The sequence below is a fragment of the Solanum tuberosum genome, unplaced genomic scaffold, assembly GCF_000226075.1.
Source record: "Solanum tuberosum cultivar DM 1-3 516 R44 unplaced genomic scaffold, SolTub_3.0 scf00445, whole genome shotgun sequence".
Taxonomy (NCBI): Eukaryota; Viridiplantae; Streptophyta; class Magnoliopsida; order Solanales; family Solanaceae; genus Solanum; species Solanum tuberosum.
In genome coordinates this window covers 285,873-307,210 of record NW_006239374.1, presented here as the reverse complement: position 1 = coordinate 307,210, position 21,338 = coordinate 285,873, and the positions used below count along the sequence as shown (strand labels likewise).

The 21,338-nt window shown below is 31.7% G+C and overlaps 3 protein-coding genes across 3 annotated transcripts; 1 reads left to right on the top strand and 2 right to left on the bottom strand.

The window, feature by feature from the left end:
• Positions 1-12,012: 12,012 nt before the first annotated feature.
• LOC107058176 (putative F-box protein At1g65770) lies at positions 12,013-13,101 on the top strand. The gene has a single exon (XM_015303564.1). It carries the CDS (start codon positions 12,013-12,015, stop codon positions 13,099-13,101), a length of 1,089 nt encoding a protein of 362 aa, XP_015159050.1.
• A 458-nt stretch (positions 13,102-13,559) lies between these two features.
• LOC107058175 (uncharacterized) lies at positions 13,560-14,660 on the bottom strand. Its single transcript, XM_015303563.1, has one exon. It carries the CDS (start codon positions 14,658-14,660, stop codon positions 13,560-13,562), a length of 1,101 nt encoding a protein of 366 aa, XP_015159049.1.
• A 5,401-nt stretch (positions 14,661-20,061) lies between these two features.
• On the bottom strand, positions 20,062-21,084 carry LOC107058174 (F-box protein At4g35733-like). The gene has a single exon (XM_015303562.1). The coding sequence runs from the start codon at positions 21,082-21,084 to the stop codon at positions 20,062-20,064; it is 1,023 nt and encodes a 340-aa protein (XP_015159048.1).
• Between the last annotated feature and the right edge of the window lie 254 nt (positions 21,085-21,338).

The following is a 21,338-nucleotide window of genomic DNA, read 5'->3' as shown; positions in this document are numbered from 1 at the left end:
TTATAACATATGATATTTTGTATATATATGTGTGGAATAAGCTAATAATACAAAATTAAATCTGAATATTCCACTTTCTTTCAAGTGTTTCTTATGTTTGTATTAGTTAGTCAAGTCTTATCAAATAATATAGTTAATTAGAGAGAGATCATATCTATGTTTCCACTAATCACACGCATGAATGAATCCAAAATAATTAAAGAAAAGCACTAATATTATGTGACTGTTTAATCATTTACAATATTCTAAATGTGGAAGAGCATGCATGCACTTTTTATTTTTTGACATGACTTGCACCATGTAATTAGCCGTTGGACAATGAATTACAATATGTCCAATTAACTTAGTAATTTGGTGTCTTGTATTCGTATTACGGCCTCGACTAATTTGGATTGCATTGTGTAAACTAGCCATGAATAGTTGTTAGTTACGTTTAGTAAACCATATGAGAAATCAACTTCATATCATAGGTTATGACCTTTAATAATTTAACCATCATTAGATGATGACCGATAACTATAGCTCTAACATTAATTTGTGACCTTATAATTAAATTATTTTTATTTCGCATAAATATCAGAATAAGTGTTTCTCATACTCTATAGGAGATTTAATCTTCAAAATTTGAAAGAATGTGGTGATAGAGACTTGACTAGAAGAGCACCTAAATGTAGGAGTGACCTTTCAAATTGATTGAAGTGGACTAATTGGACTGTTGAAAAATGTACTGATAATGATATTCAATTATTACACTAACGAGGATTGTGATGAAGTCGTAAATATTCATTCATCCGTAATAAGAAAAAGCCTTAGTTATAGAGTCACTTTAAGTGCTTTACTTTCAATATGAAACTTTTCGATGCAAATCTAAATTTAACTGAATTTCAATATAAGTATCAAATATTGAACCAGAAAAGCTAGATTTGCATAAAAGTGTAAAGAGCTGAGGGAGAAGAGGGTAGACTTTTTTTTTTGAGAAAAAAGGGGAATATGTTTGATTTCATCTTTATCTCTTTCAGAAAATTGTGCAAAATCTGTCCACTTTTCCCCCCCAAAGATAGATAAGTTGAAAAATGTATAGTGTGATATTATTAGGATATCTTAATGATCATGTTGTGGAGCCAACTTATAAGATCATAATTTTGAAGAAGTGAAAAAGAGTCATCCAAAAAAAGTGAACGTCCTACTTCCTTTGTGATGATGATGTGATTCATCTTAATGATTTGCAATATAGACTAATTGACATGCCTTTTACTCAACCTCATAGTGCTATTTTATACTCCTGTTTTAATTTATTTGTCTGATTTTAACTTGACGATTTTAAATTAATGTTCTTTAATCTTGTAGTCTTAAACATGTTAGGTGAAACGTTGAAACTAAAGCGTTGCAAAAAAATAAAAAGGTCAAAATTTTAAATATTTTTAAAACAGACTAAAAAGGAAAATAAGATAAATGAATTAAAATGGAAGGATTGAAGTACTATTTTATTTTTTTGTCTTTTTGTACATGATTTGTTTGTTTGAAGTTTACTAATGGAGTCTGCAAAAAGACATAAAGTCACCACTGAAGTTGTTTCGAATTTTTAAAAAGACATCTTAACTTTGTGGGTGTCCTATTACCCCATTGAACAATTTAAGAGTGTTATAAATATCTCACTTTTCACCCAACCTCAATTGCAAGAAAAGAAGTGCAATCACGCACCAATTGTTGTTTGCCATGTATTGAATTTTTTAATTTTTAGTTTCATTTTCATTTTCATTTTTTCTTCTTCAACCTTCATTCCTCTACACGCCCCAAATGAAGAGAGGAAGCGTGAAAACTTTAAATCCTTTTTCTTCTTCAACCTTCATTCCTCTAAAGTAGCAGTCATTGCCGCCTTCGACGTACTCCATGATGCTTCCCTGTTATAGCATTATTTCCGTCATTAAATCATCACTAAAGCAAGGTAATGGAATTCTATATTCAAACCAAAATAAAATAAAATGGAGTTTGATAGTACTCTCTAATCAATCGAATAATGGAGTTCACATTTGTTTTTTATAAAAAAAAAAGAGGATAAACAAAGTTAAAGAAACAAAGAAAAGTAACAGATAAGAAAAAAAGTGATAAAAATGGATGAAGTAAATGAATCTTCTAAATTGAAGAAGATAAAGAGAAGGTTATTGGGTTGTTGAATTTGGGTGAAGAAGTTAATGGAAAAGAATGAATTGAGAAAGTTAAAATTAAGAAAATAGAAATAACTAAAAGAAAATAATATTTCTAATTAAATAAATATTTATTTATTTTTTGGCTTGACTCACACTCTAAATGGAGATTGAACCACACTCTCCTACCACCTAGGCTCATAATGGGACAATAAATTCATTATAAATAAGAATAATGGAGTAATAGGACCCCCGCAAAGTTTAAGTGTCTTTTTGAAAATTCGAGACAACTTCAGTGGTAACTTTATGTCTTTTCTCATTCACTTATAATAGTGAAAACTTTAGATGATGAACATGTTTGAAGTTCAATTGCAACATTAATGCAAACTTCAGACCTCGAAGTCTGAAGTTCATTTCTAGCTTGGTGCAATTATGAATTCACGTGAATCTAATAATCTTTGTTCAGACTCTCTTTCTAGATGTTTACAAATTTCCTAAATATGTAAAAAACACAATTATATTTTAAGAGATATGATAATGTTTGATTTATTTTGTGTGGGAGAATCTATCAAATTTAATTTGTCATAATGAGTAATGGTAACATATCCAAGAAATCAAAGAGCTTATAGCAATCAGGTTCACCTAAAATGATCCGAGATTAGATCTTGATCTACCTGAGATTATTCCTTTTAATTGTAATTTAAGGGTGACAAAAATAATTCATAAAATCATGACATGCTCGTTTAGGTTTGGAGGAGTTAAAAACACACTTATTTTATTAATTGACCCAACTAATTCAGCCTATAAAAGGAAATGTATTCATGTAATTCACTAAGAAATTTAAAATAACATGTGGCTATGTAATTATTTTAAAATAATGTGAGATTTAATAGTTATACGAGAAATATTTATATAATTAAGTAGTTTTTCTGTGGAAAATTTGAGCCTCAAGCCCACGTCTCTGTTGAACAAAAAAGGTTCGTCCACTGGCCACAATTTGCTATTGGGCCTTACTAAGTGGATTAATCTTCATTTCTATGGACACACATAAAATTCATGGAGTTAGGATTTTTACAAAATAGGATTCATAATTCATAATATGAAAAAGTTAAAACACTAAAAAATTTCAAAGGTATTTAACTTTATTGTATATACATGAAAAATGATTTAAATCATATATATAAAATAGTGTAATTATTCATCGATGGTGGTTTAATGAACCCCCTCAATCTTTGCTAACTCTGCCCCAACCCTTAATATTGATTTAAGATAATAATATGGTATATATGTGCCACTTTCAGAACAAGGGGCATATTAGATCTAAATGACAAAGTTGAGGGGTATATCATACCCTTTTCAACTTAAACATGGTCATTTTAATTAAAAATAAAAAAATTAAAATAAAATCCGGATTTTAAAAGAAAAAAGAAGAAGTGAAATATTGAGTGTTCTTTAAATTTCAAATACAATATACAACAAAACAAAATTTCGAAAAAAGTGAATAATTCTCATAGCGGGTTGAAGGATACGTAGCCCCAAAAATAAAACTGTGGGGCGGGCCGAAGGGCACGTACCCGATGGCCCAGTGCCCGGCAAATCTAGTCCAACTAGGTCTCACATAAAAACCTAATAGTATAAATTACGTACTAGGTGTAGTATTATTCTTTTCCAAATTCTTGTTTAATTATTCTCTAATGTCTCTTTTAGCTATGGCGAATTGGTCCGAACTTCCATACGATCTACTTGTTACAATCGCGAAGCTTTTTACAGTGATAGAGGATTTCGTTATATTTGGTGCTGTTTGTAAATCATGGCGAACTGCTGCTACCAAAGAAAATTTTGATGTGTCTGCAACAAATTTTAAACATATGGAAAATAAATAAACTACACAAATAAAATCTGAAGAAACATAATTTTATTCATCAAGATAGCGGGTACAATTTTGTTCCTCCCTTGATTCTCCTCTCCTAAGATTTATCCATGATTTGAGGGCTGTTAGCGGCGTATTTCTCGAATTAGGATGGTTTAGATTTGACCTCTATAAGAATATTCCATGTCTTTTGTGGAATATATCGAGGTCTTGATCTCTTTATGAAATTTTTGAGATCGCCTTTTAAGGGAATTTAGTACCCTTTATATAGGCATAAACTAGGGTTTAAGGTTGAGTAGCCTCCAAAAATCATAATTTGAGTTGAACACAATTAGTAGAAACTAGAGTCCCAACTCGAATTGAACACATCTTGTAGTGTCCCACAAAATTTCAATGTCTACAGTGTCATCGCCCCTAATTCTGTTACTTATGCTTGCACCTGATGACTTAAACGATGATTATCGAGATTTTTACTCTCTTACCAAGAAGAAAATTTCACGAGTATTTCTCCCCGAAGCTAGTGGAAAAGTATGTTTTTCAACTCAACGATGGCTTTGCACCGTAGAATATATTACCGGTATCAGAGATGAGATTGTTGCACCCTTTCTCACGTGCTCAAATCCAGCTTTCTCCAACACATGAATATAACAATCATGTGGTCATCCACAAAGTTGTTTTATCTGCCAACCCTTCCTTAAACTCCGATTATGTTCTGATGATTTCGTATTATGGGCATGAGAATAGGCATTATTTGGCCTTTTGGCGACCTGGAGATCTCTTATGGAAGGAAATTGATATTAAAGGATGTGGTAAATTTTTGAATATATACTACTTAAAAGGACAATTTTATATGATCACCAAGTGAAGGTGATGGAGTTTGGGTTATTGATGTTGCTAGGCGTAATAATAAAAAACCCCGCTTAGTTGTTAATTAAGGCAAACAATTGTGGTCTACCTCGGTCGTATAAAAAGCAGTTCTATCTAGTCGAAGTATCAGGTGCACTATTACTTGTTATACAATATTCTAGTAATGATAAACTAGTTGGATCTTATTTTCGACATAATATGACCTATTTATTTCATGTATGGGAACTAGATCTAATCAAAGGAGAAGCAAAAAGGATTGAATTATTGGGAAATAGAGCAATATTTTTGGGGTGTAATGCTTCAATTTCGATGGAACCTTCTAAGTTTATAGGCGTGAAGCCAAATCATATCTATTATACTGATAATTATAGAGAGCTCTTTACTTTGGGCAGACGGAGTATCGAAAATATGTTGTCTTATAATCTTGAAGAAGGAACAAATCAACCTTTTTATTCTAGCATTAATTATTTTGGTAGTACTTTTGGGTTATACCATCGTTATGATATTTTGGATTAAAAATGCTAGCTCTTGCTTTAATTTGGCTTTGGCCATTTGTTTTTGTTTTCTGCGATATTCTTGTTTAGGGAATTATTTCTTACATTGTAATCCTGTTTAATTATATATGTTTGTTTTTTAAATTTAATCCTTTTTAATCCATTTATACAGCTGTGGGTTGATTCTCTTAATATTTAGCATTACATATATATCAGCATACTGTTAAAATTAATTAAAAGAAAGTTGAAATTTTGAAGAATAAACATCCGTTAAACAAGATTACAATGAAAGAAAATAAATAAAACATAAATAGCTAGCCAACAGCAAGTGTAATATTACCCTTTTGATATCAGAATGATGGGATAACCCAAGTTTGGGGACAAATAGGACTAACGGAAATGCCATGAAGTTGAGGTGGACAGAGTTACCTAGTACATGTTGCTGATGGGAGATGTCTTGTATCCGATGGAATTAATTGAAGTGCGTGAAAGCTAACCCGCATCATCTTAAAAAATATTTAACAAAAACCTTAGAAGAGTCATATTATTAATGGTCATGGATGCATTACACCCCCAAAAAGATAGCTCTATCTCCTCATTCTTTAATCTCCTTTGATTATACATCTAATTCCCACACTAGATGTAATCAAATGACTATTCATTTATTTGAATAATTGTATGTTGAAATAGTGCTTTACCATATACTTTTTGCAAATAATATTTAGAATATGAATGTACTTTTTCTAAATATGATTTAATTTATATCCAATTTTTAAAACTAACAAAATCAACCAATTACTTTGACTTATTTATTTGAAACATAAATATATGCTCTACAAAATAACATCTCATAATAGATAGTCAAATAATGTCATGTATTTTGATCTCACTTACTATTACAAGTGTTGGAATTTGGATTATTGATGTTGCGAGGCCCAGTAATCAAAAACTCCGCTTGGTTGTTCAGATTATAAATAATTGTACTCTATCTTGACATATTTAGAAAATGATTCAATCTAATCGAAGTATCATGTGCACTATTATTTGTTGCACAATTTTCTAAAAATGATAAACTTGATGGAACCAATGATGGATATAAGACTTGTGCATTTCAAGTATGAGAGCTAAATCTAATCAAAGGAGAAGCAAAAAGATTAAATTCTTGAGAGATAGAGCAATATTTTTGGGGTATAAAGGAACCCCATTTTTTCCAGACTAAAGAAGATGAATGAATTGTAGGAGTAGCATACTAATTAATCAACTATTTTTTTTTCTCACTTAGATTCTTGTAATCGTACACTTAATTAGAAAAAATATTTGAATCTAACATAGAATCGTTGTATTTATTTTGTTTTTTTTTACATTGATCCTTTCACTACAAGATACATACACTAATAAAATAATTAGTACTTAAATAACTAAACCTTTTATAATTAATTCCTATATAATTAATTCTTATACTATCAATACCTACGTAACTAATCTATTTATTATTAATATACGCATAAGTTTACCTTATTATACCATGATTATTCCTAATAGTATATAGTTCCCTTTTTAATTCCTATATAAAACAAAAATTCGAAAAAAAAGTGAATAATACTTGTAGCGATACTAATGTGCCTAATGAAGCCCCCAAATAAAACCAATATCTAATCGAACTAGGTCTCACATAGCTGAAAAAAAAGTATAAATTATGCACATACTATTCTTCTAATCCAAATTCTTGTTTAATTATTGTCTTTTGAATTTTTTGGCTATGGCGAATTGGTCCGAACTTTCGTACGATCTACTTGTTATGATCGCGAAGCTTGTTACAGTGATGGATGATTTCGTTGTATTTGGTGCTGTTTGTAAATCATGGCGAACTGCTGCTACCAAATAAAATTTTGATGTGTCATTGCCTCAAATTCCGTTACTTATGCTGGCATCTAATGAAGATGATGATTATCGAGAATTTTACTCTCTTTTCAAAAAAAATAATTCACGAGTATTTCTCCCTGAAGCTAGAGGGCTAGTATGTTTTTCAACTCAAGGATGGCTTTGCACCCTGAAATATATTACATGTATCGTAAAGATAACATTGTTGCACCCTTTTTCACGTGCCCAAATCCATATTCCTTCACTACGTGAATATTATGAAAATGTGGTCATCCACAAAATTGTTTTATCTGCTAACCCTTCCTTAAATAACTCCGATTATGTTCTAATGATTTCGTATTATGTGAATAAGAATAGGCATTATTTGGCTTTTTGGCGACCTGGAGATCTCTTATGGAACAAAATTGATATTAAAGGATGTGGTGAATTTCAGGATATATACAACTTAAAAGGACAATTTTATATGATCACACCTGATGGAGTTTGGGTTATTGATGTTACTAGGAGTAATAATCAAAAACACCGCTTGGTTGTTAAGGTAAAAAGTCGTGATCTACCTTGGCCGTTTAAAATGCAGTTTTATCTAGTCGAAATATCAGGTGCATTATTACTTGTTATACAATATAAACTAGATGGATGTTTATATGGATGTGATTCTGGACATGATACGACCACTGCATTTCATGTATGGAAACTAGATCTAATTAAAGGAGAAGCAAAAAGGATTAAATTATTGGGAGATAAAGCAATATTTTTGGGGTGTAATGCTTCAACTTCGATGGAACCTTTTAAGTTTATAGGCATGATGCCAAATCACATCTATTATACTGATAATTTTAGAGAGTTCTTTCCCCTCGACGGACGGGTTATCAAACATATGTTGGCTTATAATCTTGAACAAAAAAAAATTCGACCTTTTTATCCTAGCATTAATTTGGTTACTACTTTTGTTAAGCCGCCAACATGGGTTATACCATCGTTCTAGCATATTTTAGATTAAATATGCTAGCTCTTTCTTTAATTTGGCTTTGGTTATTTGTTTTTGTTTTCTGTGATATGGCTTGTTTAGGGATTATTTCTCTTACATGTAATCATGTTTTATAGTACATGTTTATTTTTAAATTTAAATCTTTTTTTAATCAATTTCAATTAATTATACTTTTCCTTCTTTAATTTAAAAATAATACTACTTTTTCCCCCTCCCCAAACACCCCATTGTGTTTGGCATAGACATTTGAAAGTAGAGATGATGTTTTTTTTTGGTAACAACTGTAAAAAAATTACCATACCACCAAGAACATTTACAACTTAAAGAGCACCTATTCCTGATAACAGTGATAGGCCTCTAACCAAACAAAAAAAACTAACTAATTACTTATTAAAAGCTGGATGAACCCTCTACAATTATATGCTTTCTTTGAATTATTAAACAAAGCTAATCTCTCTATGATTTCCTTCTTTATCTGTCGCACTGCCTCATCAATGTGTACATGTATGAAGAGAAAAAATATTATTAAAGTCATTAACAATTGGTCCTATAAATAACAACGATACTAAATGATATGATCTAGTGATTAATGAAGTAAGTTGAGAATTATGAAGTCTTAAATTCAAATTTTGTTAAAAACAAAAACACTAAACAAATTCTTTCACACAAATTGTCTTGGACACTATAATTATTGGTTATTTCTTTCCAAAAAATATTTCTTTAAAAAAACCTATTTTGACAAAAACACACCATCAAAATAAGTCATTTTTTTGAAGATTGACCCAACAATGCTTTTCTAATATAATTTTAAAAAAATTGAGAGGTACAATGCATACCTTGATATAATCGTGAGTTTGACCTTGAAAATTAAATATTATTTATTTTATTTATAATTTTTTAAGTTGAACTAGGTCTCCAATATGACAATATCTAGTTGAACTAGGTCTCCGAAACTGAAAAAAAAAAGAGTTAATTAATAGTATAAATTATTCTCTTTTGCCTCTTTTAGCTATGGCGAATTGGTCCGAACTTTCATACGATCTACTTGTTACAATCGCGAAGCTTTTTACACTGATAGAGGATTTCGTTATATTTGGTGCTGTTTGTAAATCATGGCGAACTGCTGGTTCCAAAGAAAATTTTGATGTGTCATCTCCCCAAATTTCGTTACTTATGCTGGCACCTGAGGACTTAAATGATGATTATCGAGATTTTTACTCTCTTACCAAGAAGAAAATTTCACGAGTATTTCTCCCCGAAGCTAGAGGGAAAGTATGTTTTTCAACTCAAGGATGGCTTTGCACCGTAGAATATATTACAGGTATTGTAGAGATGAGATTGTTGCACCCTTTCTCACGTGCTCAAATCCAGCTTCCTCCAACACATGAATATAACAATCATGTGGTCATCCACAAAGTTGTTTTATCTGCCAACCCTTCCTTAAACTCCGATTATGTTCTAATGATTTCGTATTATGGGAATGAGAATAGGTATTAATTGGCCTTTTGGCGACCTGGAGATCTCTTATGGAACAAAGTTAATATTAAAGGATGTGGTAAAATTCTGAATATGCAATACTTAAAAGGACAATTTTAAATGATCACACGTGATGGAGTTTGGGTTATTGATGTTGCTAGGCGTAATATTAAAGAACCCCGCTTGGTTATTAAACTAAACAATTGTGGTCTACCTTTTATAAGTCAGTTCTATCTAGTCGAAGTATCAGATGCACTATTACTTGTTATACAATATTCTACTAATGAGAAACTAGTTGGATCTGATTATCGACATGATATGACCCATTTATTTTTTGTATGGGAATTAGATCTAATCAAAGGAGAAGCAAAAGGAGTTAAATTATTGGGAGATAGAGCAATATTTTTGGGGTGTAATGATTCAGCTTCATTGGAACCTTCTAAGTTTATAGGTGTGAAGCCAAATCACATCTATTTTACTCATAATTTTAGAGAGCTCTTTCCCTTGGGAGGACAGGGTATCAAAGATATGTCGGCTTATAATCTTGAAGAAGGAAAAAATCAACATTATTATACTAACATTAAATTTGGTAGTACTTTTGTTAATCCGCCAACTTGGGTTATACCATCGTTATGATATTTTAGATTAAAAATGCTAGCTCTTGTTTTAATTTGACTTTGGCCATTTGTTTTTGTTTTCTGCAATATTGCTTGTTTAGGGAAATTATTTTGTTCTCTTACATTGTTATAGTGTTTTATACATGTTTATTTTTGAAGTTTAATCCTTTTTAAGCAATTTTAATTATACTTTCCTTGAATGTGAAGTATTTGAAATAGTTATTCATATGTTGGCTAAATATCTAGATAATCCCTTAAGCTTGCGTGGTTGACAATATTTGTAAGTTATACATATTAACTTCAATACGACCTAGTTGTTACGATAGCAAAACATTTGGTAGGGATGGAGGATTTCGTAGTATTTGGTGTTGTTTGTATTTCATTGTGAAGTGTTGTTACTAAAGGAAACTTTGATGTGTATCGCCTCAAATCTCGTTACTTATGTTGGCTGTTGATAAATAAAAGGAACAATAACTACGCTTGTTTAGTATGTGCTCATTCAGATCCGGTAGGTGATTTCTTCTCATCCGTCCAAGTCTTAAGGTGGAAAAAGTTACCGATATCTGTTCTAGTAGGAAGTAGCAAGTAATCCATGGAATTAATCGACCACAATTATCTAGAAAAGAAAATGGATCCTTTGATTACTGGTCCACCATACGGGTTTGATTGAAGATGTACACCAGTGGCTTGATTCTCTTAGTATTTAGCATTATATACGCTACAACAAAAATAACTTTTAGCGGCAATAAATAGACACATTAATAAAGAATGCTAAAGTCTTTACCGGCATTAGTTAAGTGTCATTAGATCCTATGTCGCTAAAGCTTTTAGGGACATATACAAAGAGTGCTAATTGCCGCTAAAAATACATATTTAACGGCAATTTTTAATTAATTACCGCTAAAACTCATTTTTTAGGTGGTATATTACTGTTAAAATTGATTTAAAAAAAAGTTGAAATTTTGAAGATTAAACATATGTCAAACAAGATTACAATGAAAGAGAATCATATGCTTTCACACCAATTAAGTGATTTATTTTTTTTAAAAAAACAAACGCAATTAATGGCTCAATATTTGAATTATTCAGACCTTCATTAAGTACAAACAAAGGCCTAAGTCAATTTCATCAAAATTCATTACTTTAATCTTTACCTCTCTTACCTCACATAAGATAGTCACACTTTCTTTTAATTGAATCACTTATTCGTGTAATAATAGCCCTAATATTGCTTAATTGAATCCACTATAAGTTTTCTGTGAATTGTTTATGTACTAGGTGTTTGTGTCTATCGAATTACGTATGTCCTCAAAACAATTGTTACTTTCAAATGAAAAAAATCAAACCAAACTGATGGTTATTTTGTTTTTGTTTGCTTTGATCTAGTTTTAGAAATTTAAAAACTTGACTAAAATAGTTTGATTTTAGTTTTAACCAATAACCAATCCAAATCGAACCACAAACACTCCAAATCCTTGTAATCCGAACTATACCATACAAATGTTCCTAATAAAACCCGAAAGTAAACCGTGGGTCGGGTCGAAAGGATTGTAGCCCGTGGCCCATTGGCCACCAAATGTAGTCTAACTAGGTCTCACGTATATGATACGTACTAGGAGTACTATTCTTCTTCTCCAAACTCTTGTCTAATTATTCTCTTTGGCCTTTTTTTACTATGGCGAATTGGTCCGAACTTCCATACGATCTACTTGTTACGATCACGAAGCTCGTTACAGAGATAGAGGATTTCGTTATATTTGGTGCTGTTTATAAATCATGGCGAACTGCTGCTACCAAAGAAAATTTTGATGTGTCATCTTCCCAAATTCCGTTACTTATGCTGGCACCTAGGGAGTTAGATGATGATTATCGATATTTTTACTCTCTTACCAAGAAGAAATTTTCACGAGTATTTCTTCCCAAAGCTAGAGGGAAAGTACGTTTTTCAACTCAAGGATGGCTTTGCATCTTAACATATAGGTTAACATTGTTGCACCCTTTCTCACGTGCCCAAATCCAGCTTCCTCCAATACGTGAAAATAACAATTATGTGGTGATTGACAAAGTTGTGTTATCTGCTAACCCTTCCTTAACATCCGATTATGTTGTGATGAGTTGGCATTATAATAAGCGTGGACGTTATTTGGCTTTTTGGCGACCTGGAGATGATCTCTTATGGAACAAAATTGTTATTGAAGGATGTGGTGAATTCCAGAATATGCACTACTTAAAAGGACAATTTTATATGATCACACGTGATGGAGTTTGGGTTATTGATGTTGCTAGGCCTAAGCATAGTAATCAAGAACCCCACTTGGTTGTTAAGTTAAATTTTAGTCCACATTTACCGCCATATAAAAATCGGTTATATCTAGTTGAAGTATCAGGTGCGCTGTTACTTGTTGCACAATATTCTACGAACCATAAACTATATGGAACTGATTCCGGAGATATAACCTATTCATTTCAAGTTTGGGAAGTAGATGTAGTCAAGGGAGAAGCAAAACGGATTAAACACTTGGGAGATAGAGCATTATTTATGGGGTGTAATGCTTCAACTTCGATTGACCCTTCAAAGTTTGTAGGCGTGAAGCCTAATCACATCTATTTTACCGATAGTTTTATAGAGCTCTTTTCCTTCTGTGGAGGGGGTGTCCATGATATGTCAGCTTATAGTCTTGAAAGTGGACATGTTCCATCTTTTTATTCTGGCACTTTTGGTAGATTTGCTATCCCGCCGATTTGGGTTATGCCATCGTTCTAACATTTTAGAATAAAAATGCTACTTCTTACTTTAACATTGTACAATCATGTCATGTACTCGACAATGTGAGAAGGAACTGTATCCATCAGTTTTGGCATATTCCATATTCCATTTTCAATGTAGTTTGAGACTTGATACCCTTAGAGCTTTACCTTGGCCGATAAGAAAGCAGTTCTATCTAGTCGAAGTATCTAAGACCTATGCATTTCAAGTATGGGAACTATATCTTGTTATGCTAAGAAAGAAATAAAGACTTGTTTGTTTTATGCATGTTTATTGATAGCAGGTACCCTGTTATTAGTCGAGGTGTGTAAAAATTAGTAGAGTTATGGTCCATAGAGGCTTGATTGAAGATGTACACTACTATTAAAAATGATTGAAATTTTCAAGAATAAACAAGATTACAATGAAAGAGAATAAACAAAACATATATATCATGCCAAAAGTCATTATTGTTATCAGAATGACGGTATAACCCAAGTTGGCGGGCAAATAGGACTAACGGAAATGCCATCATAAAAAGGTTGAATTTTTTCATCTTCAAGACTGTATACCCCCATATCTCTACCACCACCTCCTTCGAGTTGAAGATACATCTCTGTCCAACCATCAGTAAAATAAATGTGATTAGGCTTCACTCCTACGACTTGTTTAGAAGAGACATTACTAATGTTAATAGATGCATTACGCCCCAAAAAGATAGCTCTATCTCCCAATTCTTTAACCACCTTTGCTTCTCCTTTGATTACATCTATTTCCCACACTCGAAACATAGAGGCACTATACCCACCATTAGGTCCATCAGGTTCCTCGTAATCACAAATTTGTATAACAAATAATAATGCACCTGATACTTCAACTAGATGAAAGAAAGTCCCATACCGCCTAACTACTATATCATATACCTCCATGTTAATAACCAAGCGCGGTGTCCCAGGATTTCCAGGGTCCACAACAAAGATTATGCCAGGGTGAGCAGTGAAATACAATTGTCCATTAAAGTAGTGGATATCAGTGACCTCACCATATTTTTTGGAAGCAATTATAGTCCAACATAGGTCTCCAGGTCGCCAAAAAGCAAAATGATAGCTAAATTGTTCAAAATACGAAATCATGAGAACATAGTCAGATGTTAGGGAAGGATTAGCAGATAACACAGCTAAGTCGATGACTGCATCCTTATCTTGTGATGCTGGAGGAAGATGTATTTGGGTGCGCGAAAAAGGGTGCAATAAAGTCATATCTCCAATACCTGTATATTCAGTGGTGCAAAGCCATCCTTGTGTTGAAAGACACATTCGGCCTTTAGCTTCAGGGAGAAAGACTCTACGTGTAATTTTCTTCTCAGAAAGAGAGTAGAATTCTCGATAATCATTGTCTTTATCAGCAGCCAACATAAGCAACGGAACTTGGGGCCATGATACATCAAAATTTTCTTTGGTAGCAGCAGTTCGCCATGATTTACAAACAACACCAAATATAACGAAATCCTCCATCTTCGTAACAAGTTTCGCTATCGTAACAAGTAGATCGTACGGAAGTTCGGACCAATTCGCCATAGCAAAAAAGAGAATAATGAATTTATTTTTGCCTGCATAAGTTGTATAGTTCCAGTTTGGACAATAATTTGGAAAAATAGTACTAATAAAATTGTACGTAGTAACGAATACTAACATGTTTTTTTTTTCCATTTATGAGACCCAATTCTATAAATATTAATTAGTTTTCATATAGCTTATTAAAGTATCAAATATTTGGTCAAAATCTCAATGCCTATTATTGGTAATTTTAGAGATTTTACTTCTATAAAAATTATTGATTAATATATATTACCAAAAAGGAAAATAGTTATTATAAAGGGTTCAATTTTGGAAAAACTAACATACATCATCAATACAATATATACTAATTTTACCTTTACTTTCAAACAATTACATATATTACCACTTTTAATATTTTATACCATATATTTTAAAAGATACAATCAAATAAACACATGTCTTAAAACTAGGACTGATTAATTATCTTTACATTTAAACATCACAATTAATGGTCAATAATAATCCGCTCATCAACCCGCCTCCACCAAAACTCCTATATGTCAACCGTATCTCTCCCCTCCCACGCCCAAATCCTCCATCACCTTCACCATAATCTCTCATCATTCATCCTTAATCTCCTATCTATGTTAATGTTGTTTCATCGTCGGAAAATCCATCAAATTTACGGCCAAAAGCTAGATGCTGCTAGTGTTTGCTAATGGTTTCTTAGTTGTCAAAAGCTATTAGTTAGGATATATTATGTAAATCCTTATTATTCATTCTGCTAATTCTTATTCAACTTATTCATCAATCATCATAGTTAGATTAATTTTACCTAGTTGAGAAGTAAAGTGAATTCTTCCTAGCATTATATGTAGAGATTTGTTACTATTTGCTTTATTATTTGTCTTGTTTCATTATTTGATATGGTGAGAAGAAGAGTTCAGCGAAGAACGAAAGGTTTCTTGCTAGTTTCACTACAAGAAAACTTACATTTTGTTGTGCCAAAAGTTGCTACAAAACCCCACAAAGTCGACACTAATAACATTTAGTGGAGACATTAGGGTCGTGACTAGTACTTTCATAACTAAATGTTACTATCTCTATCCACTTTTAATTGTCATGTTGCACTTTTCGAAAGTCAATTTGACTAATTTTCAAAGTTGAATTAGAATACATTAATTTGATATTTTAAACAAAAAAAAGATAGATATTCAAAAACTATACGAAAAGGACTATAAATTGCAATTTTTTTGCATATCAATATGATGAAAAAATACATAGTAAAATGTTGATCAAAGTTCATATCGTTTGACTCTAAAAAAGAAAACTATGACAATTAAAAGTGGACAGAGGGAGTATTAGTGGCGACAATTAGTGTCGTCACAAGAAGTACGTATTTAGTGGCGACTTAGTTGCCTCTAAAAGTAGGCAAATATCTTTGGGGAAATGACTTTTAATTAAAGGCGAGTTTTGTCACCACTATAACTACAAAACATTCAGTGGCAAGTGTTGTCGCCACAATAACTGAGTATTAGTGACTAACTATGGTCGCCACAAATACCCTTTTTCTTTTGAAAAAAAAGTTACAGCATTATTATTTCTAATAATACAGCACAAATGTTTTACAACAATCCAATTGACAATAAAGGATACACAACGAAAGATATTTTCCAAACAATGATACCAAAAACTTTCATAGCATATAATAATTGTGCATACACATAAAAAACACAAACACAAAAATAATATGTTTTTCAGCTATAATAAATTTTGCCCGAAAGAATATGTCCTGTAAATCAATTAACACACTCCTTTACAGTATTCTATAGAAAGGTACATCATCATCGATCCTTCGTGCATACTTTGGATAGATCAATTACTGCCGTAATGTGATCTTGCAACTTTCATTCCTGAATGTGTTATTATGTTCATTTTCAGTTGTTGAAGATTGTCAAATTGATTGATGACTGCAACCCAAAAGACAACATAGAAGTCTCATCTCAATATTTTCAATATTGATTAAAGAATAAAAAGAACTCCTTGATATCTAATTGTTTAGCACCCAGAATCTCTCACTTGCACTATTTTAACCTATCTCTATCATAATAAGCAAGTGAACAAACAAGAAAAATTAGTTCTTCCCTACTGATAAAAAACTCGGATCACAACATAATTCCAAACAGTAACAACTAGTCACATAATTACTCAAGTCCCCAAAAGTTTCAATATAGCCACTAGCATTTCAGATATGAGCAACAAAAAATGTCAAGGAACAATGAAATACTGAAATTAGCATATATCATAAACAATTGAATCACGCTTCAGATTCGACAACAAAAGAACTCAAAGATATTTTTAGATGTGTGAAATAACTATAAACACTTATTTTAGTACGAATAAAGGATACATAGGTTGATTACTTCTTTACCAGAAAATTTTGATCTATACTTAAAATATGAAATAAAGGATTTTGTGGCGACTTTAAGGATGCTACAATAGTTACACCTTTAGTGGCGACAAATCGCTGCTGAAGACCTTTTGTAGCGACTTATTATAGGTCGCCATAACTATTTTTCTCATTGATATTTTATTAGAAAAATTATTTCATATTTGTGACGACTTATGGATTGCCGCCACAGAAAATGTCATATTTAGTGGTGACACTTAACTATCACCTTCTGCAGCAACCATTTCAAGTCGCCCCTAAAGCTCCTATTTTTGTGGCACCTATATTTGTCGCCACTAAAAGTCGTCACAAAAAATTACATTTCTTGTAGTGTTTGGTGGAGATTTTGTCGGAGACGATGATTTCATGATGGCGAGGAAACGAGCAACGAAGATGGCGTTGGTCTCTAGCGAAGAGGAGAGAGATACGAAGGTTATTAGGTGTACTTGTATCTAACAAAATATGCCTTTGTGATTTGTTCTAAATTCATGCGTCAGTACATTCTATATTTTGATACACATAATTAGATGTATATATATGCTTATCATATATCTGAGGTACATGTTTTGGATATAATGTTTGAAATTAACACTTGATACATCAAATTAATACTAGATACATATAAATAGATATATGAAATTAATTAATATTAGATCATATAAATAGATAAATGAAATTAATAATATATCATATAAATAGATACATGAAATTAATACTAGATACCGTATACTCATATATCTAAGTATTTAGTTTGTTGGTTACATCATCTTTTTGTAATAGATACATCAAATTAATGAATTTGTAGCAGGTTTGAACGAGATTTTGCGATTCTTTTGTGGCATCGTTTTCTTTTTCTTTATCCTAGTAACCATACTTGGCTAGCTTATCAGACATTTCGACATGCATATCTTTGTCAGCTTCATTATGTTGTGCCATCGGTTGGTACGGACGCTACACGTTAATAAATGTCTAGATATTTGTGTGTGTGTGTGTGTGTTTTATACGAGGTATATATGTTAATGTCAAGAATTCGTCGACACTGTGTTATATAATATAAATTAGTGATGTTTGATGAGTTTGGTCCATTACATATATAACGTAACGCAGCCAATATAACATTGTATGAGGATTAACTCAACATTCACACAAAACAACATACAATATTTTTTAATAAAACATACCAACACTCATCAGATCCCTTACACACGATGATTAATTAGTGGAAACCTAGCTATTAATAATGACACTTTCAATAGGATTTTATTGATGGCCAAACTCGAAGTTAAATCCGAGATTTTTAATTAAGGATGGAGTGGTTTCACTATTGCCACAACCCTAGTCATTTCCAAATTCTATGTTTGAATAATTTCTTACTAGCTACTTGATAATTTTATTGTGTAAATTTTATGAATGATCATAGTTAATTATAACTCTTTTACTGCGGTCATATAATTATGTTCTTTAATAAAAAAAAAATACAAAATTCTCATCTTGCCAACACAAAATGTCATGATTATCAAAAAATTCATTCTTCCAATGAGTAAAATGAATTTTTACACTACATTTATCTGTTAATAGGGTGAAAATTATATCATTTTTCTATTACAAAACATAATTATGTGATTATTTTTATTTTCTTAACCAACGTCATGTTCTAATGATATTGCTCACGCATTAGAAGCTCTAGCTACATAGTAATGACGTGAGTAGGAAAGTGATATGAAGAGTCTGTAGGAAAATGATGCAATTGTGAGACATAATACTTGTTTTGTCAAACAAGATTACAATGAAATAATACTTGTCTTCCCCCTCCCTAAACACCCCATTCTATTTGGCATAATCATTTGAAAGTAGAGATGGTGTTTGATCAACGTTTTCATGAAGTATTTTTGGGTGTTAATTTATGAGGGAGAAAAAATATTATTGAAGTCATTAACAATTAATCCTATAAATAACAATGATACTTAAGGGTATGATCTAGTAATTAATGAAGTAAGTTATGATCTTCAATTCAAATTTTATTAAAGACAAAAATGCTAAATAAATTCTCACACCAATGGGCTTGGACAACATAATTATTGGTTTCTTTCCAAAAAGTATTTCTTTAAAAACCTATTTTGAAAAAAACACATCATCAAAATAAGTCATTTTTTGAAGATTGACCAAACCATGCTTTTCTAATATAATAAAAATTTGAGAGGTACAATGCATACCTTGATATAATCGTGCATTTGACCTTGAAAATTAAAAATTATTTATTTTATTTGTAATTTTTTAAGTTAAATTTGTGTTTGATCATATTTTTTTGCAAAGAATATTTGGAATATGAATGTATTTTTAAAAAAAATATTATTTAATTTATATCCCAATTCTTAAAAACTAGCAAAATCACACAACCTAACTAATTCATATACGGTGTGTGTGGCGCGTGCGTGCATGTGTGTTTTATAACTCTTTGTTAATGTGTATATTTATTGCAGCTAAAGGTTATTTTTGTTGTAGTGATCAGTAACGATCTCCACGTTGCTAAAAAACCAAACAACTTCTAGACCTAAAATAGGAAATCATTTAGTCATATCCTGGTTTCCAATTATCCAAGCTGGATTTGGGAGCATGCCATGGGGGGCAACAATGTTATCTCTCCGATACTTGTATATTCCGCAGTGCAAAGTCATTCCACACTCGCTAGCTATTTATAGCTTTTGGGAGTAAAATTCTCGATAATATCAAATTTTTCTTTAGTAACAACATAATATACAACGAAATCCTACATTACTAATACATATTTTACTATCATGTATTGAAGTTAATATGTCTAACTTACAATTTTCTCAAGGTAAAGGAATAGTTCCCTAAACATTATCGTAGGAAAAAAAAACAAATTGCCAAACCCAAATTAAAGCAAGAGCTAGAATTTTTATTCCAAAATGTCAGAACAATTGTATAACCTAAGTTTGTGGGTGAAAGGGTCTACCAAAAGTCTACCAAATGTGTCTGAACAAAAGATTGAATTTTTCCATCTTCAAGACTATAAGCAAACATATATCTGACACCCACTTTGAGATCAGTAAAATAGATGTGATTAGGCTTCACGCCTATTATCTTAGAAGGGTCAATCGAAGTTGAAGCATTATACCCCAAAAGTATTGCTCTATCTCCCAATAATTTAATCCTTTTCGCTTCTCCTTTGATTAGATCTAGTTCCCATACTTGAAATGCGTATGTCTTATATCCAAAATTAGCTCTATCAAATTTATCATTACTAGAATATCGTGCAATAAGTAATAGTGCACCTGATACTTCAACTAGATAGAACTGCTTTTTATACGGCCAAGGTAGACCACAATTGTTTTTCTCAACAACCAAACGGGGTTCTTGATTACTAGGCGTTGCAACATCAATAACCCAAACTCCAACACGTGTGATCATATAAAATTGTCCTTTTAAGTAGTGGATATTTTGGAATTTACCACATTTTTTAATATCAATTTTATTCCATACGAGATCTCCAGGTCGCCAAAAAGCCAAATAACGTACATGCCCATTATAATACGAAATCATCAAAACATAGTCGGATGTTAAGGAAGGATCAGCAGATAACACAACTTTGTCGATGACCACGTGATTGTTATATTCACGTGTTGGAGGAATGATTCGGGCATGTGAGGAAGTGTTCCACAATGTCATCTCTAAGATACCTGTAATATATTCCACAGTGCAACGCCATCGTCCTTGATGAGCTGGAAGACGTAATGGCCCTTTAGGTGAACTTCTTTTTTGGGAAAGAAAGTAAAATTCTCGATAATCATCATCTTTATCAGCAGCCAGCATAAGTAACGGGAGTTGGGCTGATGACAGATCAAAATTTTCTTTGATAGCAGCAGTTCGCCATGATTTACAAACAGCACCAAATATAACGAAATCCTCTATCTCTGTAACAAGCTTCGCGATCGTAACAAGTAGATCGTATGAAAGTTCAGACCAATTCGCCATAGCAAAAAGAGGCAAAAGAAAATAATTAGACAAGAATTTGCTCCTAGCACGTAATTTATACTTAAAAAAATTCTACTTATGTGAGACCTAGTAGAATTTGAAAAACACTCAAAACCTTATTTTTATTTACTATATTTTTCTTTTTTGAATTTTACTCTAAATTTTTTATTTTTATAAAATGGCCCCTATTTGAATTATGTTTTATAATCAAATCATATTTCATATTTTTTTAGGAAAAGTACGTTCAAACAACT